Source organism: Pelmatolapia mariae, linkage group LG6, assembly GCF_036321145.2.
Source record: "Pelmatolapia mariae isolate MD_Pm_ZW linkage group LG6, Pm_UMD_F_2, whole genome shotgun sequence".
NCBI lineage: Eukaryota > Metazoa > Chordata > Actinopteri > Cichliformes > Cichlidae > Pelmatolapia > Pelmatolapia mariae.
In genome coordinates this window covers 7,442,929-7,470,875 of record NC_086232.1, presented here as the reverse complement: position 1 = coordinate 7,470,875, position 27,947 = coordinate 7,442,929, and the positions used below count along the sequence as shown (strand labels likewise).

The following is a 27,947-nucleotide window of genomic DNA, read 5'->3' as shown; positions in this document are numbered from 1 at the left end:
TTCTCTACAGAACCAGCAAAGGTGTACTCTCAGTGGCAAGGGAACAATAAGAGAACAGAGACGGAGCAATACTGGAAGAGCATATGGGAGAAGGATGCAACCCATAACGGCAATGCTCAGTGGCTAGTGGATCTGAGGGCAGACCATAGCGACCTCCCTGAACAGGGTCCAGTAACCATCACAGTGGCAGACATCCAAGAAAGGGTCTCCAGTATGAAGAGTTGGACAGCACCAGGGCCCAACATGGTTCACACCTACTGGCTGAAGAAGCTGACTGCACTCCACGAGCGTCTGGCAGCACAAATAAACCAGCTGCTAGTTAACGAGAGACACCCGGAATGGCTAACCCAAGGTCGGACGGTCCTGATCCCCAAGGACCCCAAGAAGGGACCGGTCCCATCCAACTAACTAGAGGACAGTTACAAGTACCTGGGGATCCCGCAGGCAAATGGGAACCATGAAGAGGCCGCTAGAAAAGCTGCAACCACCAAGTACCTGCAGAGGGTCAGGCAAGTCCTGAGGAGTCAGCTGAACGGTAAGAACAAGATCCGGGCCATCAACACCTACGCCCTGCCCGTGATCAGGTACCCTGCTGGGGTAATAGGCTGGCCAAAGGAGGAGATAGAAGCCACTGACATAAAGACAAGAAAGCTCCTGACCATGCATGGAGGGTTTCACCCCAAGTCCAGCACCCTGAGGCTGTACGCTAAGCGGAAGGAAGGGGGCCGGGGACTGGTGAGTGTCAGCACCACAGTCCAGGATGAGACAAGAAACATCCACGAATACATCACGAAGATGGCCCCAACTGACAGCGTGCTCAGTGAATACCTCAGACAGCAGAAACCCAAGAAAGAGGAGGAAGGCGAGGAACCATCATGGAAGGACAGGGCCCTGCACGGTATGTACCACCGGCAGATAGAGGAGGTGGTTGATATCCAGAAATCCTACCAGTGGCTGGACAAAGCTGGACTGAAAGACAGCACAGAGGCACTAATCATGGCAGCACAAGAACAAGCACTGAGCACAAGATCCATAGAGGCTGGGGTCTATCACACCAGGCAAGACCCCAGGTGCAGGCTGTGTAAAGATGCCCCTGAGACAATCCAGCACATAACAGCAGGGTGCAAGATGCTAGCAGGCAAGGCATACATGGAGCGCCATAACCAAGTGGCCGGCATAGTATACAGAAATATCTGTGCCGAGTATGGCCTGTAAGTTCCGAGGTCAAAATGGGAGATGCCCCCAAGGGTGGTGGAGAATGACAGAGCTAAGATCCTGTGGGACTTCCAGATACAGACGGACAAAATGGTGGTGGCTAACCAACCGGACATAGAGGTGGTAGACAAACAGAAGAAGACAGCCGTAGTGATTGATGTAGCGGTCCCGAATGACAGCAACATCAGAAAGAAGGAACACGAGAAGCTCAAGAAATACCAAGGGCTCAGAGAAGAGCTCGAGAGGATGTGGAGGGTGAAGGTAACGGTGGTCCCCGTGGTAATCGGAGCACTAGGTGCGGTGACTCCCAAGCTAGGCGAGTGGCTCCAGCAGATCCTGGGAACAACATCGGAGATCTCTGTCCAGAAGAGCACAGTCCTGGGAACAGCTAAGATACTGCACAGGACCCTCAAGCTCCCAGGCCTCTGGTAGAGGACCCGAGCTTGAAGGATAAACCGCCCGCAGGGGCGAGATGGGTGTTGTTGTGTGTGTATGTGTATGTGTATGTGTATATATATATATATATATATATATATATATATATATATATATATATATATATATATATATGTATAATCGATAGATAGATGAGGAGCATAGCCTCCTCGAAGATATAATTTTTGTGGATGAAGGAGGTCATTTGAAGAGAAAGAGAGGGAAGCAAAAGCAGGGGATTGGTATAAGAGAGGGAGGGAGGGGTGGATGGCAACAGGTCGAGGCAGGGGGTCCAGAATAATTCCCTGGATGTAAACGGCACAGACGAACCAAGCATCAGGAAGCAGAGTGGCATATACAGTACAATGATGACGATGATACCATTTTCACATGTATGGATGCTCAGAAAAACACCAAGGTACAAATGATAACATGCTAAATGTGAAAATGCTCATAATTTGTTTTTGTCTTTTTGTATAAGAAGAAGGAAAGGGACACGAGGGGAGAGACGAGCACAAATACAGCCTCAATGATGCGTGGTTAATTGAGTTTTGTGCAGCATGTCGGGGTCAGGGGTCAGTTAAGCGACAGACTCCCCTCGAGTGGCGACTCTGCCAAACAATATCTCATTAAAGCAGAACGCGTCTCTCACACACACACACACACCATCACCGCCCTAGTGGGCAATGAGGCAGTTGATCTGCTCAGCTCTGCTTTCCACTGTTACATCTGACATGGTAGGAGAGCAGTAATTGGGGCGACTTAATAAGACAATGAGATGGGGTATGTTTGGTGGATGGCGGGAACAATGTAAATATATAAGATATAGTAGAGTTCACTTTATGTCGTTGAATAGAAAGACTGGCAAACTGTGAGGATGCCAGGAGCCAAAAAGAAACAACTTAAGATTCATTTGAGCACACATCAGCTACTATAATACTCTTCACATTCTCCTCTTTCTGGCACTCTACTTGAGTTTTTACACAGAGATTTCCTGCTTTAAAAAAGTAACGTCTCCAACTACTAAAAAGTGGCTAAAAACTAAAAATTAATTTAAAGAGAAAAAAATAAGACAAATAAGTAAATAAGAAGAATGGCAATATATACCAGTAAGCTTTGGTATAAAGCAGAATACAATTAAAGAAATAAAACACACACACTTACACGTGCACCCAAGCATAGGACCGTTAGATACATCTGAGCAGGCACTCGGCCAGTCGATGCAAATGGGTCATTTTAATCTGCTAATCAACTGAGCATCCGTACAAGACGGAAGGGCCAGTGAAGTATCAAGCTACACACACCGAGCACAAACACAATCTTCCTCCTCACAAAATCACACACAGTCATTAGAGAGAGAGAGAGACAGAGTAACAGCATACAGTCTAAACAGACTGGAATAAACAACAAGGAAACCTAAGACTTTTTCTGCTCCATCACCTGTTTACTAAACAACACTGCAATGCAGTCCCATCCTAAACCTCCATCTCATCGGGTTTCTTTGTTTGGAACTGTGGTGCAAAACTGCATTTAACTGAAACTGCATTTGTTTTGTTGACATCCACCTAGCCACGTCTCAACCAAGGACCGACTTGTTTAGTGGACGGAGTCCAGAAACGGAAAACAAATCAATCTCAAGTCAAGTTTCACCCCAAATAATGGATTTGTCTAAATCTCTAAAGACTGCAGTTTACATTAAGTTTGTTTTGTTATTTCTGGTAAGTTTAAAACCACTGTCTACAAAGTGTCAGCATCAATCTCCGTTTACCATGACACACAGCAAAAGCAAGTTAACAGCTCCTAAATGTTGTATGTATTTTAACGAATGATTGATGGGGGGCGTCGAGAGGGTGGGGGTATCATTTTAGTTTGAATAATCCTGAAAACCTAAAATTTATGAAACTGTGTTTAAAAGAAAGAAAGAAAGAAAGAAAGAAAAGTTGCAAACCAGTATGTAAACAGAAACAATCTAATATTCTCATGTTTTCTGTGTTTTTGTTATTTCTGCATCATCATAAAAGTGTTGGTACAGGTTCACAATTGCAAGTGACTCCTAAAAGGTTAACTCTCTTCATCTGGATGTAGCATTTTCAGTGGGAGAAACGTTTCGTCACTATTCCAAGTGACTTCTTCAGTCTCAGCTGACTGCAGGTTTCCCCAATCTTATAAGCAGTACATTTGCACAATGACGGAAACCAGCACCACTGGGCTGGGAGCTCAGTTCCTTGATCATTAATATGCAAATTATCATAACCACTGATCAACAACCACTGATCAAAGACCATTGGTCAATGGCAATGAGTACCATTCACAGAGAGTTGGGGAATGACTGCAATCACAACATTGTAAGATGGTGACAGATGTACCCTTAGGCTCCCTCCTCAATTCAGAGATGGTTTTTCCCTTTTCACGTATATGGCCTCCTTGGCTCCGTGCTCAAACCAGCGTTCCTTCCTGTCCAGGATGTGTACATCCTCATCATTGAAAGAGTGTCCACTGGCCTGTAGGTGTAAATAGACTGCGGTTGGGGAAACCTGCAGTCAGCTGAGACTGAAGAAGTCATGTGGATCAGCGATGAAATGTTTCTCCCACTGAAAATGCTACGTCCAGATGAACTGAATCAGCCTTTTGGGATTTACTTACCTGGATGACTGAGCATGCATCAAGATATTGCAACTGACTAGTCATGTCTGAGTATTCAGTTAGCATTAGCCAATAAAGTCAGCAAATGGTATTATAAACTATCACTAGCAAACCAATGTGAGTAATCTGAATTTGGCTAACAGGAAATCTGATAATATATTTATTATATTATATATAAAATAATAAAGAAAATATTAGGAATACCAACCAACCAAATCTCTTGTTCTAGAAGAGAGTTGTCGTGTGGCAAAGGCTTTTTCTCCCCTCCAAATTCCAAAGCTATGACATCACAACATAATTGGTCAGATGCAATGTTGATCCTCTAACATTATTTTAATGACACAGGAACAACACTAACAGCAGGATATCAGATACACCATAAAAACAGCACTGAAATAAAACAATGCAAAAGCCAGCATTGTAACCAAATAACTACTGCACCTAGAAATGCACTTAAGTTATTTAAATGCAGCTATGAATTGTTTTGCCTACCTTGACTAGGTTACAGGCATATATTAGCTAAAAAGTCAAATATGTTTTTGTTGCTTTGTCTTTTTAAATGTAAAATAAAAATCTCAGGACTAGCAAGCCTCCATTTTTGTATTCCACTAACAGAAACTGTGTTTCCAGGTGGATGGAGCATGATAGCTAATAGCCCTTTTCCACTAGTACCTACTTGGCTCGATGCGACTCGGCTCTAATTGGTTTCGAGCGTTTTGCGTTACAATTATAGCAACACGGCCAAAAGTCCTGTAATGATGTCGAGTTTAAAAAATATCGGGTTTCGTGAAGGAGATGCTCTCGTGACTCATCGAGTGACTCCACTTACTAGCCAATCGGTGGCATCTAGTCTATTGACATCACATTTTCTGATTGCTTGGAACCCTAGCCACCCAACAGAAAAGCCTGTCGAGCCAAGCCGATCTGATCTGAGTAGGTACTGGTGGAAAAGGCAAATTTAGGGCCAATGACGCTTAATTTTGAAGAGGCCATCCAAGAAGTATTCTCTTATTTTTCAGTAGTTGAATTTCATTTTTATTTTATTTTTTAAAATACGTGAGCTCTAATTTACTAGAATTTGTGCCTTTGCAGTGCATTTAAGGGGGCACCGTTTTAATTTACCCAGCAGAAACTAATGGTCCACTGGAGGATTTTCAGTGGTACAGGCCTTACATTATGCTGTTAGACTGTTATTGTCTTTGAACCCAAGAAAGCTTGGCCACTAAATTCATCTTTTCAGTGCAGCTGTTATGAGTTGGAATTCAGAACCCAACACATGGGGTTGCTTCTGTGTACTGCCAGGTAACCCCCCTTTCAGACTTGATCATAAAAATTGTCGACACAGACATGGACAACTGGAGACACCTCAGCCCACTGGCCAATCCTGTTATCTTTGAAGTCCGGCGCCTTCAATGTGCGGATGGTGGACTGTAATGTAAATCTTCATGGACAAGCCCATGGAGTCAGAAAAAAAAGAGGTGCACTGACATGTGCACAGACCCTCAAGTCCAGTGTCTGATTATGACATTTATATCACTCTGACACAAAAAGACTTGTGGCTGCAGATTTATAGTTGGGGTTGTTGTTTTTTTATTGTTTTTGGTTTTTATTAATATACTGCTGCTTTGCTGTCCTCAGTTATTGCTCTTGTACATTTTGGTCCTGGTTTAAACACGTCTGTTGATTTTGTTTTAGGTTAGCTGTGATTGAATTCCAGACCTTATTAGAGATAAACATCACATTAAAGGAGCTAATTAAGCCAGGTGCGTTTCCAAGGATGTTGTGTCATCTCAATCATAAAAAGTATAAAAGATAAATGTAGTTTTCATGGTGTATGAAGTCCCATTCTGAAACTCTGAAATAACTGTTTTCCTTAATGCCAAAACACATTTTTATAAATGGATGCAATAAAGAGGAGTGGGCTGACCGTGAAAGCGCTTGCAAATAACTTATCAATCACAAGTCGTTAACCAATGAGCATACCACAGATGATCCTTTTAAAGCATCATATGAGCAGAATTTACAAAAAAGAAGAATGAAGGACTCATAAACCCAGTCGGAAAGTGTTTACAGGGGTCAATCAGTCAGAGGTCAGGCGAATCATTTCGCTACTTACATCAAACACCCAAGGTCAAGTCATACACCTCACACATCATTTGTAGTATATAGCTTGGTTAGGATTAAACATAGACATAAGCAAAAACTTGGGTAAAAATACAACTGCTATTATGTATTTTAAAGCTTTGATTTCTTGGTTGCTGATAAGGCCACCTGGTTTCTCTGGACAAAATGTGTGCTTCTGACGTGAAGTACAGATCCGTAACTTTGGGATAAGGATTGACTCTAAGACAGGGGTAGGGAACTTCAGGCCTCGAGAGCCGGTGTCCTGCAGGTTTTAGATCTCACCCTGGGTCAACACATCTGAATCAAATGATTAGTTCATTACCAGGCCTCTGGAGAACTTGAAAACATGTTGGGGAGGTAATTTAGCCATTTAAATCAGCTGTGTTGGATCAAGGACACATCTAAAACCTGCAGGACACCGGCCCTGGAGGCCTGGAGTTCCCCACCCCTGCTCTAAGGCCTGGGTCGGTCAGGCTGGGGTGCCAAGCGGGGCTCACTGAAACAATTACTTATAAATTTGTGAACACTAGGCTATAAAATGTGATTGCTCTGTACATGAATGCAGAAAAACATATTGCTTTTTCATGACTGTTTCATGTTTTGTTGTGAGACTAGGCTGGTGCCAATGGTGTGTTACAGACCAGGATCATATTCAGCTGGCCATGTACAAACCACAGTTCTATTAGAAATGGAGAGATCCATCACACTAAGTTTGAATTGTCAGGATCTTGATGTTGATAAGTCTAAACACACATCAAACTGGCTCAACCGTCATCAAGAGAAGCTGAAGAAAAACTGAGGTAGAAGTAGAAAATCAATTGAAGTTTAAAGGAAAAACTCCAAGCATGTCCCCTCCTGCCTTTCTCACTGCAACCCCGGGTGGACTCTTTCTTTTGTTGGTGAAATGAAAACAGAACAATCTGTACAAGATGCTACGGAGCAGGAGGTTTCACGGGTTGTTTCCAGCCAGCCCTCAAGTGCTTCATTTGGCCCAAGATCTGACCATGACCAATATTCCACCCAGAGACTCACAGATACATGAAATAAAGAGTGGCAGCAAAAAATTCTGCTGTTCAGAACAAAGTCATTTCCTGACATGAAAAGAAAACCAGGCAGCTTTTATTGATAAATTACAATCTGCCTAAAACCAACTTTGTGAAAGATTACCGAGTCAACACTAAACTGTACTGCAGATGTAAAACGCAATTTCAGTTTTCTCTCCTCCCCACTTCTATTACCACTCTTATGCCTTTCATCATCTCCCATCCTCACCAATTCTTCTCCTTCACATTTTCTCTTCTTTTCCTGTCAACTTTAAAAAACTCTTTCTTTCTCGTCCTGCTTTCCTTCTCACTTCTTTTGCTCCTTTCTCCTGTTAACTCTCTTTCTCCTCAGTCACACCAAGGTGAATGAGACTAATATTAGGAGTCAAGCATACATGCACAGGTCTAATGGCACTTCATTAGGGGCGCCTTTTCCACTGAGGGGCTGCAGGAAGAATGGTTAGATGAGAGATGTGGAGAGAGAGAGGGCGAGAGAGAAAGAGGGGTAGTGGGAAAAGCTGAGGTGGCAGTCAGTGTAAATGAAAAAGAAAGGACTGGAAAATATGAAATTGACAGTAAAACAGAACAAATACTGAAGGGGAAAATATTCCACCTGTAAGTAGTTTTATTATTAGAGTCACAATTAAGCTCTTCACTTCTTTGTAACTAAAGTAAGTAGCTATCCAGGTTAGGTTAGGGTCATTCGAGCTAAATCTGTATCTCTATCTGTATTTATGGTGAGAGGTAAATCTCCATTGAATTAATGTTAGAGTCCCTCATTAGTGGCAAAACCAGTTGCCACACGTGTGTGTGTGTGTGTGTGTGTGTGTGTGTGTGTGTGTGTGTGTGTGTGTGTGTGTGTGTGTGTGTGTGTGTGTGTGTGCGCATGCACGAAACATCTCGGTTTCCTGCTCTTTGTTCACTGCGTCGGGCGCTAACAGTAATCCTGCGCACACTCAATTAGCAGTCTTGCTGGCAGCTACCCGTAATGACACACACATACTTATGAAAGCAGACATTCGTACACGCTAACACTGATTAACATTTTCATCAGTGATTTATGCCCAATTTATATAATGATGCCATCCAGGAAAAGAAATAAACAGACCAGGAGTGTTCTTTTTAAATTTGCAGTGCATGACTGGCTGCCGTGCGTGGCAGGAGACTGGCTCGTTCAGTTGTTTACGTTTGACTTGTGAGCGCACACACACACGCACGCACATTTATTTTTCTCTCTCCTTTAGACACAAAGACCATCAACTTGAGAGTCTGACACAGACCTTGACCTGCACTTTCTCACACTCTCTCCCACATACAAGCACACTGAGTTTAGGTTTGTTCTAAGATTTCATGTTTCTAATTGTGTTTTGGATTCATTCGGAGTGACTCAAGGAGACACTTAAAAGAGTGTAGACCATTTTTGTTTGGCTGATTAAAACAGCAGAAATGTGCATTATCTCTAATTAAGAAATGCCAGTCCTGGAACAAACGCTTTTCAGTGTTACAGACAAACTAGACACAAACTCAGTGAGGTCGCACCTTGATGTTACCAAAGAATATAATGTGTTTAATATTATGATACATTTTCTGTCATGACTCATGAAAATAGTAAGTTCAGTCACATGAACATCAGTTTCACGCCAACAGCTAAAAGGTGGAGTGATGTCCACACTGTAAATATCCACAAGGAACATAACGAGAAATACTCAAGGTATCTGGTGTATAGCTTATTAGATTACTGGACGGTTGATTTTCCTAAACCCACCACATTCTGTCCAGTCAAACAAGTTAGCCGTCCTTTAAATTTAGTGTTTGCTTACTGATCATTTGATCGACACATTATTTAATATTGCATCATGTATTAAGGTATAAGGGGACATTTTAAGTGCATTAATTGCTACATTTAAGTTAATTTCCTAATAGGGAGCAACAGTTTTGACTTTTCAGTGCCATGAAGTATTTAATGGACAATCCTGACCTTTATAAGTAATCGATGCTGTTTCTCAATTTCTGTTTTTACTTCACAGTTGTGTTCTCCACAAAAACACACACAATTCTTTTAAAGACTTCACAGAGACACTTTTTACAATGAAATTAGTAAAGAAAGAATTTTAGACACCTTTAAAAATGAACAGCAATACAAATAAATTATCTTCTTAGTGAGATTTGTTAATTAGAGTTGAACTCAAGCACAACAGACATTTTTTCATATCAGAAGAAACAGGAAAACACATATGTTTTAACTCGTGTGGTAGCTTATTGGCTTTAATGTACATGCACCGATTGTGCTTATATGTAGCCCCCAGAGATCAGTTTTGAGCCAGGAATCACTCTGACTAACTGTACCTAACTGACTGTTTATTTATTTTTGTCAGACAGTAATTTTTATCATGCTGCCCTTCTTATCAGTTGATCCACTTCACTCTAAGCCGTGGTTATGAAAGTAAGAGCAGGAAAAACACAAGTTTTTTTATGATTTATGACGATAATTTAATCTGGATTAAACACAAACTAAATGGATCAGCACCAGAAAACTCCAAAAACAATCTGTAAGTGTTCAGTGAAGTCCTTCACAAAAACCTCATAAGTGCAGTGTTTTGTCCAGTACCAGCGCACACGTTCCTGTACTCATCGGCATTTCTTCACAGATTTTCCTCTCTATCGCTTTCACACACACTTTCCTCTTCTCAAATAACCATGCTCATCAAGGCCCAAAGGGGCATCCATTTTTCAGTGTTGCCATGACAATCCCAGCGAGGAGGGGTGTTTAGTTTGACTGGTGCAGTCACGTTGATAAATGACCCTCTTATTGCTGGCTGTCGCCCAGGGATTACTGTATACACTCTCTCTCCCTCTTTTGCTCCCTCACACACACACAATCACACCGACTCTCTTTCCCCCAGTGGCTAGCTGTCCAGCTGATACACACACTCAGATCACTTTACATGCTAATTGGCCGACAAGACCTTTAACAAATAGCTGTCTAATGAGTCGTTCCTCTCCACTGCAGGGCAGGGTCTTCCTGAGTCTACATAACCACGTGATGGGAAGAATGCGGAATAAAGAAAAACTCAGGGGTCAAAAGGTCACATTGGCTATGTATAGAAAGCCTGATTGATTGAAATAAGAGCATGATACCCATTTCAGACAGCGGCACAGGTTAAACCAACATCCATATTGATCAGATTGCATTAGTGAAGCTGAGTCAGAAGCTGTCCAGGTTATCCCACCTCCAGTAGGAGAGAAAACAATCGGATGCCTTCCAAACAAAATAGATGTAAAATGTCGAGTGTGGGAGTCAAAGACTGAAAAACTAAACATCAAAGTGTCTTTGTTTTACTCTGGTTATAGATCCCACCATGAGTATCTATCGGAGTTTCTGTCCAACACATAATCTCTATGGAAAGTAAAAAACAGTGTGTTCCATATATTATCCAGAGCACCAAATACATTTACACGTTTATGTATATAAGTATATATATCACAACAACAGTTGCCTCAACATGCTTTACATTTGAAGATAAAAACCCTACTGCATTCATTTCCACATTACCAAGCTGGAGGCAGAATTTATATTATTACCCATTTCTGCTCATCTAAATTAACCTGTGCCAGCATTCATGGCAATAAAATTATGTGAAATTTTTCAGTTTCACCACTGTGTCAGTTACTCTCACCCTGCAGAGCACCATCTAATATCTGACCATCTCACATAAATAGAAAAATGGGCAAGTGTGTCTACAGGCTCACAGTTTTTTCCAGGCCATTTCTCTTTGACCGAGAGCCCAAGCCCCCATTCCCGATCATAAAGCTATTAGCCTTAGAGGGGAAAACATCCTCCATGCTACAGTAAACCAGAGAGGACCAAGGATAATGTATCTCTCTGCTGGCACCCCTGAAAGTCATCAATTATTCATACACAGGCACTCAACAACCTGAAATAAACACATACACTCACCATATACAAACACATACATGTTCACCAGGCACTGAGACAACCAGTCAATTCATACCTTCAGAGGCGGAGAGAAACAGATTAAGTACCTCCTAATTCATTTGTCCTCACTGCGGCGGAGTTTGTGTTAGCTGATACTGGAGCATTGCTTTGCATCCATGGGCCCACTGTTGAGGTGCATTGTGCTTATTTGCACGAATAATTGCCAAAAAAGGCAGACCACAAACCTGATGTCAGAAATTAATATTTGACTGTACCATAGAGTCATAGCAGAGGCAGTCCATCAAAGTCAAAAACAGAGGGCTCATTGGTAAAGGTGATAATTTGCGCCAACATGTAGCATTCACACACCGAGACACCGAGCACAAGACGGCATTAGCAAAGATATGCGGCAAGATTTTACCAGCAGTCATCATCTACTGCATTAGAAGATAAACCCTACCATGGTATTTCACAGGTTGTTGTAAAACAGACACTTCTAGACATTTTTATAAACCTAAGAAACCACCAACTAAACCACAATCACTCGAGGAAGGTTTGTACAGCATGTAAGTATGTAAGGGTCGTTATAATTTGGTTTCATCAAAATCAGATCAGTAGGTCAGCCCTGACATCTATTAAAGCTAAAAATACATACTTTTAATTACAGAGGCCTAAACGATAGATTTAGGCCTCTGTAAGAGCAGATTATGACTTGCAAGCGAGGAACATAGGACAAATTTTCAAATTTATCAAATTTCTTCCTGTGCTTATTTTTCAGGTGCCTTGATATTGAGCAAATCTGTAAATTTTAATGTGATGTGGGCCAGCACATCATTACCACTGCCTACCATTTGTGCACTGACTGTCCCGGGGAAGAGAAGAAGTTTTTTGAAGTTTTACGATACATCCTTTTTGAAAAGATGTAGATTTAAAAAAAAGTTAAACATATAACTGGAAAAAGGAGATGTGGAGAAATGCTGCTGCTGAGCAGCAACTGAATCCTGAAACTCAAGTGGATCAATCATGTGTGCATGTTCTCTGAGGTTAAACAGGCAACAGATGAAGAGAGCAACCACAACAGAATATACACTGACACAAACAAGAAATAATATGCAACGCGTACTGCGAAATGCCTCAAAAGAGTGGGCTATACTGATAATTAAATCACCCACTGTAGACCCTGTTCACTCTGAAACTCCATCCTTGTTTTCTCATTTTTACCCTTTAACAATTATACACGTGAGATTATATTCCTGCAGATACTGATATATTGACCTATAAAACAAACCTTTACCCCAAACTCATCATTAACATAGATTTAAATAGCTCCTTGTTTCTTTAAGTGAAGAGCAGCTATATGCCGTCACTTTGAAGGATTCCCCTCATCCTACTATATGTCTATACACATTTGGTCCTCGGAGGTGCAGTAGAATATAAATGCATATGTACTCACAGCCTCTCAGTGCCCCTGGGGATGTTTTTGGGCACAGTGTGGATCCCCAGGCCATGGCAGTCCACCGTGTTGCTCAGGCAGCTGCAGGGAGTGGGGCACGCCTCTGCACCTCCGTGACCTGCCAACAGCACCGTAACACTCCACGCCAACACCACCTGCATCCAAGATTGAGGAGCCCGGCCTGTGTCCACTGCAATCATCCCGCAGCCTCCTGACCCAGCTCCATCCCCTCTTTTTCCAGCAGGCATTCTGCTCTCCTGCGGAGCTCCCCAACACTGCAGAAACCAGCCAACAGATCCTACCCTCTTCCTTCTACCCGGGATGACTGACCAGTGCTACCTCTTTACAGAAGTGAGAACCAGCAGGAGAGTGTTTAAAGGGGCTGAGACAGCAGCATAGCCAAGTGAAGTTCAGCTCAAACTGAACGACTGCCACTTGATCCTGGAGTGGCCTTTCAGGGAAATAAAGGAGGAGGGAAAAAATACGAGTATATCCTCTTCTTCTACTTGTCACCAGCTTTAGAGCTCCCTCCAATTGGCTTCTCTTCTTCTACTCTCCTGCTCTCTCTCTCTCTCTCTCTCTCTCTCTCTCTCTCTCTCTCTCTCTCTCATGCAGCTGTACAGTGTGCTTGCCTCTCCCCTCTACTTTTCATTGAGTCATTGTGCACTGAACAGTGTGCCACTAGGAAAAAAAAAGAAAAAGAAAGGGGGTGTGGAGGGGGGGACTCCCTCACTCCCTCTATCTCACACACACACACAGAGTAATCATCCATCAAAAGCTTTTACAAATAGCAGCAGCAAGACTCCTCCTATGCCCCCCCCCAAACTCCACACATACACGCATACGCACACACCAGTACCCAGAGTGAACTCACATCTATTCAGTGGCAGCAGTAGCGGGAGCCGCCACCATCACTGAAGGTGACAGCAGCCTTTCTCTCTCTCTTGCCCTCTCCTTCTTTTTGTCTATCTCGCTCGCCCACATGCGGTCTCCTCCCTTGGGGAAAAAAAAGAGCCCGAGGCTGCATGAACATGATGAGAAAGGAGAGAGGAAGAGAGGGAAGAGTAAATTGTGATCACCATGAAGCACGAGAAAATATAACCGAAAAGCAGAAACTATTTATGGAGAGGAAGAACAATAGATGTGACATAAAAGGAGAGGTTGGAAGTTGTACTGCAGATTAATTGGGATATTTTATTTTATTTATTTTGGCCACGGCTCAGTGCCAAGACTGCACACTGAGCTGCAGGAACTTGGGTTGGTTGGGGAAAGTGGGGGGGTGAGACTGGCATAACTGGAATGCCATAAGCTGCCAGAGCTTACTCAGAAGTCTATTATGAATTCACTGGCAAGGCTTTGAAATTCAAATGGAGCCTGGCAGAGTTTTTTTCCCCAGTCTCCACAGAAACCCTGGCTTCAGCTTTTTGTGATCACCATACTACCAAGGAAAAAAGGAGCGGGGAAAAAAACTATCAGGGATACCGTGAAGAAAAACCACTTACAGCTGCAAATCTACAGTACAACCAGTGACAAGGTGTTAAATCCACAAGGAAACAGTGTTTGCTCATTTATTGATTTGTTCTTCTAATTTATGAATTATTTAGGTCTTCAGTTTAACAGTAAAATAAACCCCAAATTTCTACAGCAAAAAATAAATAAAAAATGTTAAAAAGGAGAAGAAGAAGTTGTTGTTAAATGTAATGTTCTGCCAATCAGCTGTATTATAAGTTAGTCTTAAATGGTTTTCAGGCACAGCATTATTGGTGCATTATAAGAAGAAAAATGTCAACAAAAAAAAACAGTTCTTTGGCTTGTGTCACTTCTTAAATGTATTCCTGATTCACACTGTTTTATACAACAGTTTTGTGGAGTATAGCTAGAGCTTCTCTCAAAGATAGATCTGGTTTGTTATTACTTTTCAGTGTGACTGCTAACACCTGGAGGGCACAGTTTACCCAGCTTTTTATTTACCACTATACATGAGTGATTATTGCTCATGGCCTCACTTTGTCTTCTCCCGGCAGACTCAGAGTGACGGGTTAATTTAACCCGCCGCACTTCAGAAGTGATGGAAAACAAATTGGCCACAGGCAGAGCCCGGCTGCTTCCTTTGTGCAACTGAATTGAATGACTCATTTGGCCATATTCGGTAACAAAGAGAGGGAGACAAGATGTTGACATCTCCAGGGGGTGGTCCCCCTTATTTCTAGGGCCATAATAACTGTCTGAGGCAGGGGTGGGTGTCGAGGCAGGGAGGGAGCTTTTACTGCAGAAGCGTCTGAATTGATTTCTGGAAGTAAAGAGCAGATGCTTTTGTCTCAAAGGCATCAATTCCCAAAAGCTCTAGTGTTTTCCTTACATGTAATGCAATTTGTCAATAAAAGTTTTAATCCTGAAAACAAGGGAAGACTTAAATGTTGATGAAATTGGTTTGGCCATTAAATAATTTGGTAAATCTGATAAATTAGTTACTGCACAAAAATTGGAACTCTAAATCAATGTATGAATATGTGGTGGTATAAACGGTGCAGTCCCCAAAACATTCACATAAAACTCACAGGTGAAACAACATCAGTTATTTCATTACAACGTGATGTTCAGGTGGGTCAACAAAACTGCTCAGAAATGACAGGACAACAAAGGCAAATTTCCCCGAATCGATGTCTTGATGCACGCTCAGTCATCCAGCTAAGTAAATCCCCAAAGGTTGATTCTGCTCATCTGGACGTAGCGTTTTCAGTGGGAGAAACGTTTCATCACTCATCCAAGTGACTTCTTCAGGGAAAGACCATCTCTGAAGCGAGGAAGTGGCCTAAGGGTGCATCTTTCGCCATCTTACAATGATGTGATTGCAGTCATTCCCCAACTCTCTGTGAATGGTACTCATGGCCATGGAGCAATGGTCTTTGATCAGTGGTTGTTGATCAATGGTCATGACAATTTGCATGTTAATGATCAAGGAACTGACCTCACAGCTCATTGTTCATTTAGTGGTCTAGCTTCAGTCATTTTGCAAATGTACTGTTTATAAGGTTGGGGAAACCTGCAGTCAGCTGAGACTGAAGAAGTCACCTGGATGAGTGACGAAACGTTTCTCCCACTGAAACCGTCCAGATGAGCAGAATCTAGTTCGACTGACCCAAAAGATACACTGCCAAGGTCCTGGTGTCAGGAAACAGGACAGGACCCCCAGCAGTCCCATATCCAAACTGTTTGGACTGCACATCAGGGATATGAACAACATAGGCAGGCGGTCGTAATATTCTGACTCATCTGTGTGCAGGACTAAAGGAACACACTGCGCAGTTAACGAAATATATGCAAACAGGAAATCCTTCTACTATAAAACTGCATTAAAACAATATCTTTTGAAAATGGCACTGAGAATTTTGTATTTCAATTTGTCGTAATCTTCAATCACAAATCTGTATGTGTAATTAATAGAATAATTACTGCAGGGATAAGCTCGGTTAGTTTTCCATACTAAAATTTTGTTTAGTTCATCTTATGTTAAAGGGCAATTTCATGGGAAATATGGGCTTACATTTACTTATTGATAGCATACTCAGTGATCAGTTGTTGTTGAGGGCGGGAAGTGAAATATACTAGGTTATACTGCCGTGAAAAAACTCTGTTCATGGCAACAGTGAACAATATGTAACAAGCTAACGTGTATTTGTATGTAGAAAAAACCTTAACTGGCTCATGAGTGCTTCCAAGACACAAGAAGCTATTATAATGTCATTAATCTGAAAACACAATTGGAGACAGACATCTGCATTATTCAACAGCACCCTTCAGTGGGCAAATACTGTCACTGCATTTAAGGGTACTGTGTGTTTGCTGCTGGGCAACGAAGGCTTCAATTTCAAATTCATTCCAGCCTGAAACTGAAACACTAATTGAAACATTAACTCAAACAAGTTTTCTGTAGAAAACAGAGGTTTTAATACAAAGTGGATAATCCACCAAGGAATCCACTGTACACACTTAGCTTATTTTACACTAAAATACAAAAACAATCAGGTTACCACAGTTTACACCACATGATACAACAATAGTCATGGATTAGTTAGCGCTTGGACAACTGAGAAAACTTAACCCAATAATGAATTCAGTAGGAAAAGGTATCCTGTTACCGTGTGTGTGTGTTTGCCCCCACCCCATTACAAAGTAATAAGGTGCACACGAACTTCTGAAGTAAAAACTAAAGCTCCGCCCACTTTAGTAAAACCTGGAATTATCAGTGTTCCAGCTTTCTCACAGCACACAAAGAACTCATCAGTGACCATGCACCGCAAGCAAGCAGTCAACTAAATGTTTCACATGTATTATCTAACAGACACGCAACACTGAGACTTAAAACATCTATTGTGTTGTGTTTCAGATATAAAACAGTTTCACATCATAAAGACGGTCTTCCAACACAGAGAGGCATATCTGAATTCAAAACAAACAAACAAAAATTAAAAAAATTCAATGTTCTCCCCTTAAACTGTAGAAAAGTGAAAAGGAAATCCCAATTTAGTCTCTAAAGACTAATGTTAATTCTATAAAGCAAAGAGAAGGCAAGGTTTCAGTGTCCATCAGTGATGTTCAACACTTCATACACTTTCATCAAACCCATTGTAACAACATCCACGGTACTTTCAAAACAAGATACAGCAGAAACAGCTTTCCAACACCTTTTTTTTTTTTTTAAAGAAATCATGGTTTTGGAGAATTGTGCAGTTAGGAAATTCAACTGCACATTTCTCTAAATTTCAAACCAGCACTTGTAATTAAAAAATCTAGTAATGTAATCTGAAAATCTGGAACTGGTGTGCTCGTACTCACAATACAATGAACTGAGCAGTTAAGCTGATCTCCATTTGTCTCGACAGATCAGAGAATAAACAATAAAAGGAACATAACAACTTATGCACTCAAATAAAAGGCAAAGCAAATAACATTACTTATTGCCTGTGTATGTCCGATCTTTGAACACTGACCAACCCTTTTAAAGAGTTTCTAGGAAGATAGATTGCTTAAATTTTACTTTTAACTTTTGTGTGAGTTATAGTTTTATTAAGTCATGTGTGTTATGACATCACAAACAGATTTTTAAAAATATTCTGAAGACAAACATGTTTACAGACTCGTTGGTGCTAAAATAAACAAATCATCTGTAAATCACACTTATGTGCTGGCACATGACTGCAAGCAGTCTTATGTTTTAGCATTTTGTGATATTAAAATGGTAAAGAAATTAACTGTTGCTGCTTTCTTACTGTAATAAGGGTCATAGTGGAGTATGGCCCACTCTTGGGAAAGTACTAAGACACTAAACCCATTACAATAAGAACCTGACTGTAAAAGATTACTACTCATCTTAATCAGAATAACCTTAAAAAATAATAAAAACAAACAAACAAACAAACAAAGCCAAAACCTCCATCCTTTCAACTTTCCTTAAACCAACAAATCTTTGACCACCTTTATTAAAAGGCGCTATGCAAATATTTTATTTTGAAAGTTTAGTGTCTGCTCAGCAGTTCCCGTGTTTCCCTCCCTGCAAACTGTGGATTTGGAGTCTGTCTGCAGCAGGAGACCACCACACTGACAAGTGTAGGAAAACACAAGATGAAGCAAGCAGCATCTGGACTTTCAAGTTAATAGAATTAGTATAGCACCTTTAAGAAAAAGAACCTGCCACAATATATATGAAGAATAAAAAATATATATTTTAGCTCCCATAAAGCATTCAGAGAATGCAGCATTTCATATTTGACCAGTGAGAAGCATCCCAGTCACTGGTTCCATATATTGGGGGGGAAAAATAAGGTGACCTGCTCACTGATTCTGGATCAGCAGCACAGCACAGAAAAAAAAAATCAATGACCCAGTTACTGTAACCCAAGAGTTAAAATACAACGTACCAAACATGCTAATGAAGTTTATAAAACAAAATCTAAAAACATATAAAAACAACAACATACTGTACAACATGTATACATATTCTATACAACAGACTGTAAACACAGTTATCTAGTGGTCATGTATTTTGATACAGTAGCTAAAAGGTTAAGTGATGACTGCCACAAGCAGGTCCAACAGCAAAACCAAACCAAAGCCAGGATCCTGTTATTGATTGATACCATTCACATTCAGGGAGAGCTGGGTGATAACCCCAGAGGTTAGTGGCAAGCGACACTGTTTGAATGGTTTAAAACTTTTATGTGCAAATTTGATTATTCAGCAGATCAAACTGGATGGAGCAGACTTTTTTTTCCTGTTCAAATTGTAACACATTGCAACTGGTTATCAAGTCTGCTCATATTGCACTTGATAACCAAAATAAACGGCTAATAGAAGATCTTTTTTTTGCCTGAATTAGTTGAAATCAATTCAAACAAATAAACTGAAGGACCAACAGTTTTCATTGTTTAAATCTAATCTTCACTAATGGAAGCTAAAAAAGAAAAAAAAACAACAACTATCATGCATGTTTGTAATAGTTTGTAAACAGTGCAGTAGACAAAGAAACTTTCTGACATTGGTTTGGCCGTACTGAATAATTTTTTCACTGCTATGCATCAAAAATGCTCTGAAAACAAACCAACAAAAAAAGCAACAATAAAGTTAATACTGCCAAAGTCCTGTCTGAGATGAGGAGGTGTGGGGCTTTACACTGAGATCTCCTGAGAAGGAGAGCAACACATCCTGGAATCTGAGGGCGAGTCCTTCTGAGAGATGGATGAAAGAAAAAGAGGTGGAAAGAAGGGTGGAAGGATAAAAGATGTTAATGCTGGCATTCAATCATAATACTATTTCACCTATACAACCACCAATAATACAGAGGAATCATGAAAACCGCAAAAGCAGAATGAAACGTTACAAAAACAAAATGCATGCCTTTATAAATTAATAAGTATTTTCTAATAACGCAATTACCTACAAAATTATAACCATCAGTGTTTAAAATGGATGTGATTATTCATTATCTGCTTCTTGCACTATCTCTGCAAGAAGCAGAGATAGTGCAGGTAGATGATGTGTATAACTGGTGTCACCCATCCACAGCAATGGACAGTGGACAGAGGTGAAGATCAGAGAGCAGGTAGGGTGGAGTGGGTGAACACATACGTCAAGAATGACAGAAGGAAAGCAGCAAGAGTTTACAAGACCTGGTTTGGAGACAGTAGCACTAACAAAAAAACAAGAGGCTGAACAGGAAGTAGCAGATTTTTATTGGGAGAGATCAGAATGGATTAGTAGTGAGTATATGAGAGGGACATTTCCAGCTGAGTGGTTTGGACAAAGAGAGGCGAGCTTGAAATGGTTTAGACATGTGCAAAGGACGAATAGTGCATGTATAGCGCAAAAGATGTTAAGATAGAGCTGTCAGGAAGGAGGAAAACCACAGAGAAGAGTCAAGTATGTAGTGACGGAGAACATGCAGAGGGCTGGGATAGGGTGAGATTGAGGGAGACCATCTGCTGTAGCAACCCCTAAAGGGAGCAACCAAAAGAAGCAGAGTCACGTCGTCTTTATCGTCTCATTTTTATAGTCACTAAAAGCCAAATTCATAAATGAAATTAAAACATGACTAATTCCACAGCCCAATTTAGTAATAAAGCCCAATATGATTTGTTTACACTGATGGTTCCGACTTGAAAAGCTCAGTAAAATTAACACACTAAAAATGTTTCTGTGGCTTAAGCAAAGGGATCTTTTAGGTTGGAGAAGAGTAGATGAACTAGACAAGCAGATGAAATTCCCATTTAGATGTGACAGCCTCTAATGCATGTAATAAATCTTCATACGTAGTATTAAAGATAGGAAATTAAAACACATTTAAAGTTAAGCCTGTGCAACTTCCTACAAAAACAAGCAAACAAACAAACACAAACTAACAAAAAAAAATAAAAATATAGTAAATATGGAAAATGACAGTCCTAACACACAAAATGGAATTATTTGCAATAAACAGTTTTTCATTAGTGCCTGGAAGAAAAATAATTAATTAAAATTTGAACATTGACTTTTAAATATATATTAAGCAAAGACGGGTGGATGATGAAATACCTTGGAAACCTTCAGAGCTTTGTCTTTGTGAAAAGCAAAATCTGGGTTTTTTACTACCAGTCCTGCTTTTCCCAACACAAGACCGCTCAAAGGGCTGTTTACCTACACACCACACCACACCACACACACACACACACACACACACACACACACACACACACACACACACACACACACACACACACACACACACACACACACACACACACACACACACACAGAGGAAACAAAAGTATCGGGGGTTTGACATGAAAGAGTCCTGGCTTTAAATACCATTCAGCACATGATGTTATCATATTTACAAAGAAAAGTGAAATTTTGGGATTCCCTGTTTTGTGGTTAATACAAAAATGTCAGCGTTAGAAAAACAAAAACAGACTTACTGCTTGTAAGATGTCGTTCTCTTTATCAGATTTTCTTACAGTTCTGGTGAGAGCATCAGGAGAGATGTGTCTGACTCGTCTCTCTGCTGTCAGCTGCTCACCTCGAGCTTTGCGCTGTTACCAGAGGAGCACAGGGCAACAGTAAGAAACAGGAAAAGTTACATATGGATATGTACAACTTAATTATTAGCACTAAAAATCAACCTGTAAGCTCTTTAATTTTTCGAGTAATGCCTTTTTTAATATTTATATAATATTTGGTGATCACAGGTTCTCTGAACTCTCTTTCTTCTTTATGTTAATGCATATAGATTTTCATAAAAATCAAGTTTAATTCTTAAACTTCATTTCTCAAGACTTCCCAGAATTATTTATTACCTTGATGAGGCCACCAAAGGAGCGGGAACGCGGGTGTTTCTTGCTGGGAGCTGGAGGGACCTGGCTGCCCTCATTGGTACGTGTCCCAGAGTTTGTCTGTTTGACTAACTGCACACAAAAACATCACATTACATTTTATTTCAAAAGAAACTGAGCTATCAGATTTTAGTATAGTAAGAAGACCCTTAAGCGAACCTGTCTAACAAGTTTCTTCTTCTTGGCAGAGTCTGGCATGTTGTGGTGGACGTGTCTGAAGAGCTCCTTCAAAGCCTCCTCTGTATATTGGTTAGCTGGTGACTGACACTGCTCCTGAGAGCCGGGGCCCAGAGCAGCTGCCCTCTTCAGAGGTAGTACTGTCCGCTGAGCAGGAGAGCTGTTGGTCGCCAGAAGCTCCAGATCATCCTGACAGAGCACAGGACAAGTCAGACTGTACACTTGGGGGCACACTGTTTGTATTAGAGCCATTACTGTACATTAATGCAGCCATTTATTCTAAATGCTTTTTAAGGTTTCACACATAATCACACTTGGATGTATCAGGTACAATTTGGGGCCTCAATTTGACATCAAACCTGCTCTGCTAAAACCAAACCTGAGCATAACCGTCTTCATACTTTTCACTGACTGTAAAAAGTAAGAGGAAGTGAAGAAAACAACTTAAAAGTTGTCTTTTAATTTTTATTGTCTTTTCAATTAATTTATTGTTCCAAAATTCAAAAGCAGGAGAAACGCAACATAATGTGAACTTGGTTCACTAACCTTGGTCTGCAGAGCCTTGGTCCCAATGAAATGCATTCTAGCATATTCCCGCAGGTAGACTGGGGCCTGAACAACATACAGCAGAAAGATGTGCCTCACTAAACCAGTAACATGACGCTTTTAAAACCCTGATTCATTTTCAAAATGTTCAACTGTTAAGTCACACGTTTGTCTATAATCACCCTGAAGAGTTTCTGTGAGTGTTTGATGAGAAAAGCCATGCTGCTGTTTAGTTTCTTCAAATTGTCTTTAAGGTCACCAGCTGTCATCTAGAGCAGGAGAACAGAATGAAGAAAATATTTAGCAAATCTTACCAGTGTAAAAATGCAGGTCTTTTAACCTTCATAGGATATTATCATGAAAATGACTCAATAACAAAATGTATTTTACAAGCTTTTCAAATCTCTGTAATATAAGATCTGATTACATGTTACATTTTTCTAGGTTTGAATCAGCCTCAATATATTAATTGTGTTTTTTTAGTCTGTGTTACAAAACATGTGCATTCCCTTAAAATCCATCAGCATATCCCAAACATTTGAGTCTACTCATGTGGACGTAGTGTTTTCAGTGGGATCCATCAGGATACTCGCCATCATCCACTGCATAAATGACTGATGTAAAAACTATTTTGCTTCCAAAATGAGCAAGACACTCTTGATCTATAATTTGCAAAGTTTTTATTTCTTTTTCTGAGAATCTTTAATATGAAGTAAATTATGACTCTTACATGTCTAGGCCAGAGGACGTGTGGAGCAAACATGAGGGCCAGGTTGAAGGAGGACATCTTGTTCTTGTCCTGCTGCTTGGCGGTGTGGTAAAGCAGGTCCAGCAGCAGTTTGAGCAGTGAGCGGTTAGCCTGAGGTAGGAGCAGGAAAAGAAGTTGCAGGGCTTCAATCTGACGCTCCTTGTTGGGTATCGTGGTCTTGTTGCCTTGTTCATCAAACAGAGTCATGTCTAGAAAAAAAGTTATTTAAAACAGACAAAATAGAGTAGGGTGGCTATGTATTAAAAAACACAAATGTTTCACCAAAAACATGACAGAATTATTAAATGAGAAACTCTTAGAAAATTGTATCTCTGTTCTAAAGTGAGAAAATAAAGGTATAACCAAATGTGTGTTTGTTTATATTCCTACCAGCTATTTTGAGGTGAGCATGAAAGTGTCTGTGTGTCAGCAGGGGCTCCGGCAGCTCTCCCAGGAAAGTCTTCAGCAGCGTGGCCGCATCGTTGGGATGAAAGTCCCCAGACTCCAGGTTGAAATCAGCCCCACTGTTGAGGAGCTCCTTCAGGACCTGCTGTCGAACACTGTTTCCAGGCACCCGAAACAGTCCCTCAACATGCAGATCTAAGTGTGCAAGACCAGAATAATCGAATGTCATCATTCTGGATCAGTTTAAGGATTCACCATTCCTGGATGGCATCAAAACAAGTAACACAAGTAAATAAAACAAGTAAATAAAAGTCAAATCCGCTACAAAAAAACTGAATTCAAATGTCTGGCACCGCAGAAGGAAAAACGATTGTCCCTCAAAACAGATCATTTTCCGAATTGTACAGAAATATTTTGGATTTAGGGCAAGTGATGTTAACCAAGAACAACTAGCTTGCAACAATGACCTGAAATCCCCAATGCAATTGCATTCCACGTGGCCAAAGATGTGTGTCCACTACTCACATGGAGAAACAAAGGCTTCAATAAAATGGTCAATTTACTCAGACAAAACAGACGTTATCCTGTTCTGTAATTATTTTTCCAAAAATGGAAATACTTCTATGCAAAATGATCATGGTAATCGTTTTGCACATAATTGTGCAACCCTATTTAATACGGCTCATTGGAAAAGTTAATGCATATGGTGCATACACGTATTCAATTTGAAAATATGCTGACTGTTAAAGTCTTTTATTAATCACCACATTTAACAGGATATTTCAAGCTTTAAAAATAAATCAGTTTTTTCTTTGCGCTTGCACTCGGTGTGTTTTGTCAATGTATCTGAACAGTATGAACAAGTTGTGGCAAATGTGTAGTAAGAGTTAACATATAGTACATATTAAATAAAACTTGCAGTGCTTAACTTTCAAAACTGATTATCTTGTTAGTCTGCTCTGAATGCATACATGTACTGCATAATTGTGACCTCAGGAGAGTTTGTCTAAAAGAGTGCACAAACTGAGGAAGCCTCTTCACAAATGAAACATGGCCAATGTTGTGGGAAAAATAAATATTCTGTTCATGTTTCATTTTAATACAAAGTTAAAATTCAAATGGATTTGCAAAGGATTCTCTTTTAAAGAGCAGCCAGTGTAGTTGCTTTCTAAATGAGAGAAGAGGACATGGATGTATTAACAACTGATTAAGGAATCTGCGAATATCATTTAAATCACTTACTTTTACTGAGGTATTCAATAAGCTTGTACATCTGGGCCATGCAGCTTTCTGTCAGACAGGTTCCAAACACAAGGCCCTTATCTGTGAAAGCATGAAAAAGGAGATACTAAAGATTAAAGACCTCTCAACAAACTTGCATATTCTGCATGCGTTTCAGTTTTCACCACTGTTGTAACCTAGCTGAGTGTCTGACCTTTGCGTTTAAGAAAGTTGAAAGAACGGAAAAATCCTCCATTTCCGCCTGTTGGGGTCTTGGGGCTGTCCTCTCCCAGAAGCTGTGCAAACTCTGACCCAGGAAGATCAATTAGTCTAGTAATATTACTGAGCACCAGCTCCAGGAAAACATCTGGGTTCTCATGGCGGAGTTTCTCGACAAAAAAGTCTGGGTTGAAGATGACTGGTGGTCGGCCAGCACGAGAAGCCCCAGGAGATTCCTCATGGTTGATCACCATACTGTACACTGTATTGCTGAGGAGGAGATGCATAAGGTTAACACATGTATGCATGTGTGAGGAGGACACTTTACATTTAGATTTAGCACTTTTATCCAAAGGGCTCTGGAATTGGTGTCTCATTCAACTATTTGCTGATACACCCATAGCAGTGAGTCACCATCCAAGGTGGCCTTAACAATTTGGGATTCACAGTTTCACCCAAGGAAATGTTAACATAAACAGCAATAAGGTGTACACAAACTGTCTTATACATCTGATCTTCAAAATTCAACATCTCAAGCAAAAGTCTGATAAGAACTTTAAGACAGTAAGCTATGGCAAACAAGATTACTTTGTTATTTAGCTCGCTTTACCCTCTGAAGAAGGTGAATGCATACACAGACACGCGGGACAGTGATAACGTGTATATTATATGTTAACCTAGATCCATTTTAGCTGATGTGAATTAGATTAGCCCAAACACATTGTGTACATTCAAGCCACTCAGCTAACATTGCTAGTGCTTGATGTTCCCACCAGTAGCCGATAATATTTTTTCGACGTAGCTATACATTTAAATTGCTACAAAACTGTAACTAATATAATGTGTGGGTGTTTTAAACTGCATTACAACGACGACAAGCAGATGACACGCTGCTGTGCAGCTACACTAAAATGACCAAGCTTGTCGAGTGGCACTTTATCACTCTCATTAACATAACCCGTTTTCAGTAGTTTAAAAACTCCATCGTTCAGCAATAAGCGTAAGAAATGCTAACTCCTCGTCTATGTTAATACCAACAAAATATAAAAAATCTATTCCGTTTTTACCTTCTTTTTTCTGTGTTTTCATCTGCAGCTTTACTTGTAGCCATGTTCAGTTTGAATCCTCGGCTGTTGTCTTCTGGGCACCGCCTACGTCGTCAACCATTGGTGGTTGTCGAACTCGGGGCGTGACACGAGGGCCATGATTTGCATGTCTCTTACTATGATTGGTCAGTTTGAATTTAGGGGTTAATAAAGAGAAAAACTATATCAGTAAACAAACAGAACTGAATGAACTAAATATTCAGCTCATTCAGCTAAATACATCCGCAAATTTTACACAAAATAACACCCAGGCGTCAATTGTATATATTTTTTTAATTACAGTTACATTTGCGTTGTCAAGTATGACCCTATTGTATTAATAATAATAATTATTATTAGTAGTAGTAGTAGTAGTGATAGTATTAGTAGTAGTATATATATGATTTAAAATTTTCCATAGATGTGAATGGATCTCTGCCACGACAGACTGGCAACCTGGTGTACCCAGCCTCTTGTCCTATTGCAGCTGGTATAGGATCCAGCCTACAGATTGTGAAATTGGGTTCTCCTTTTTTCCAGATGATTGGGCAATGTGGAGAAGAGGAGAAATTTAGTTTGTTGTAAAGACTAAAATAATGTTTTTTACGAAGAAAAGAGCTGGTAGTAGTATCAACCTCAAATTAAGTGGACAAGAGTTGGAAAGAGAACAACCTAAATTTATTGTATTTTGGTTTGATGAAAGGGTGACATGAGCTGTAAATATAAAAAAAATAACACGTGCATATTAAATATAATGAGGAAGTGACTGGGGAGCAGATGGAAATTCTTTGAAAACCATTTACATTGGATTATTCAGGGCAGTATTATATCAGTGCTGCATATAATTCAGCAGCAGGTACAAGTCTTCATAAATTCAACAATATCCATTATCAGTCTCTAAGACGCTCCATAAGTGCATTTAAAACAACCCCGACAGCAACATTACAGGAAGTAATGAAAGAAACGCCACTTCCGTGGCTACAGGTGTATCAAATAAAGCACCTAGGCACGCAGACTGCTTCTACAAACATTTGTGAAAGAATGGGTTGTTCTCAGGAGATCAGAGAATTTGAGCGTGGCATCGTGATAGGATGCCAGCTGTGCAACAAGTTCAGTCATGAATTTCCTCGCTATTAAACATTCAACTGTTAGTGGCCAAAGGGATCACCAACTTTCTACAGAGTCAATCACTACAGACCGCCAAACTTCATGTGGCCTTCAGATTAGCTTATAGAACAGCACGTAGAGAGCTTCACAGAATGGGTTTCCATGGCTGAGCAGCATCCAAGCCTTAAATGCAACGCAAAGCACCGAATGTAGTCCCTTCTATATCTAGGGTGTTCTGTATAATGTTTGATCATGATTATACATTTTTATTTTTTTGATATTTTTTCTACAGTGAAAAGGTAACCTTTAATTTCATATATTTCTTATACAGAACATGCAAATAAAGATTTGAAAATATTTTGTGTGTTTTCTTTTGTGAAACATTTTTGTAGCTGTTGTTAAAGAGCTGCATCAGAGGTTTGCTCTGCTATGACAGAGCTGCTGCTGAACAACAAACTAGTTGTTAAGTTATGAAGTTAATTTCCTTCTCATAAAAAGTCTTAATAACACAGCAACATGACTGTTTAGTTTTGTTGCATTAATGCTTTGTGCACTTTGCAATGCAATTACTTCTCTGCTTTTCTGTACTCCGAGACATCACTTCTGATGAGTGTGTGTTTAATGTCCATAGTGTGACAAAGTGGATCTGTAGTCAAATCCATTCATGGTTAAGTTTTTTATCCCTACCTATTAAAGTAACTCTTTCAAATTACACCAGGCAGGAG

General features: G+C 40.3%; 2 protein-coding genes across 3 annotated transcripts in view; both read right to left on the bottom strand.

Annotated features, from left to right (window-relative positions):
• The window catches only part of slit1b (slit homolog 1b (Drosophila)), a 77,223-nt gene extending 63,898 nt beyond the window's left edge, over positions 1–13,325 (bottom strand). For both annotated transcript variants that reach the window (XM_063475094.1, XM_063475096.1), the window contains exon 1: positions 12,851–13,325. In XM_063475094.1, the coding sequence (XP_063331164.1) occupies positions 12,851–13,098 (248 nt within the window). In that variant the 5' untranslated portion in view covers positions 13,099–13,325. The remainder of the gene's footprint in view (positions 1–12,850) is intronic.
• A 6,117-nt stretch (positions 13,326–19,442) lies between these two features.
• On the bottom strand, positions 19,443–26,148 carry arhgap19 (Rho GTPase activating protein 19). Its single transcript, XM_063475093.1, has 12 exons — positions 26,098–26,148; positions 25,026–25,300; positions 24,833–24,913; positions 23,576–23,785; positions 23,168–23,394; positions 22,620–22,706; positions 22,438–22,503; positions 21,874–22,080; positions 21,679–21,786; positions 21,301–21,414; positions 20,918–21,019; positions 19,443–19,575 (listed from the first exon to the last, which is right to left on the bottom strand). The coding sequence occupies exons 1-12, from the start codon at positions 26,139–26,141 to the stop codon at positions 19,516–19,518; spliced, it is 1,581 nt and encodes a 526-aa protein (XP_063331163.1). The 5' UTR covers positions 26,142–26,148; the 3' UTR covers positions 19,443–19,515.
• Between the last annotated feature and the right edge of the window lie 1,799 nt (positions 26,149–27,947).

Bases quoted from the DNA above. Each gene is read 5' to 3' on its own strand.
- arhgap19 (XM_063475093.1), bottom strand. From the start codon at position 26,141: ATGGCTACAAGTAAAGCTGCAGATGAAAACACAGAAAAAAGAAG. The intron at 22,081-22,437 runs GTTAGTGAACCA...GTGCTCTGTCAG, and splicing joins CCAAGGCTCTGCAGACCAAG to GATGATCTGGAGCTTCTGGC. The intron at 21,415-21,678 runs GTAATAAATAAT...CTCTGGTAACAG, and splicing joins CCTTTGGTGGCCTCATCAAG to CGCAAAGCTCGAGGTGAGCA.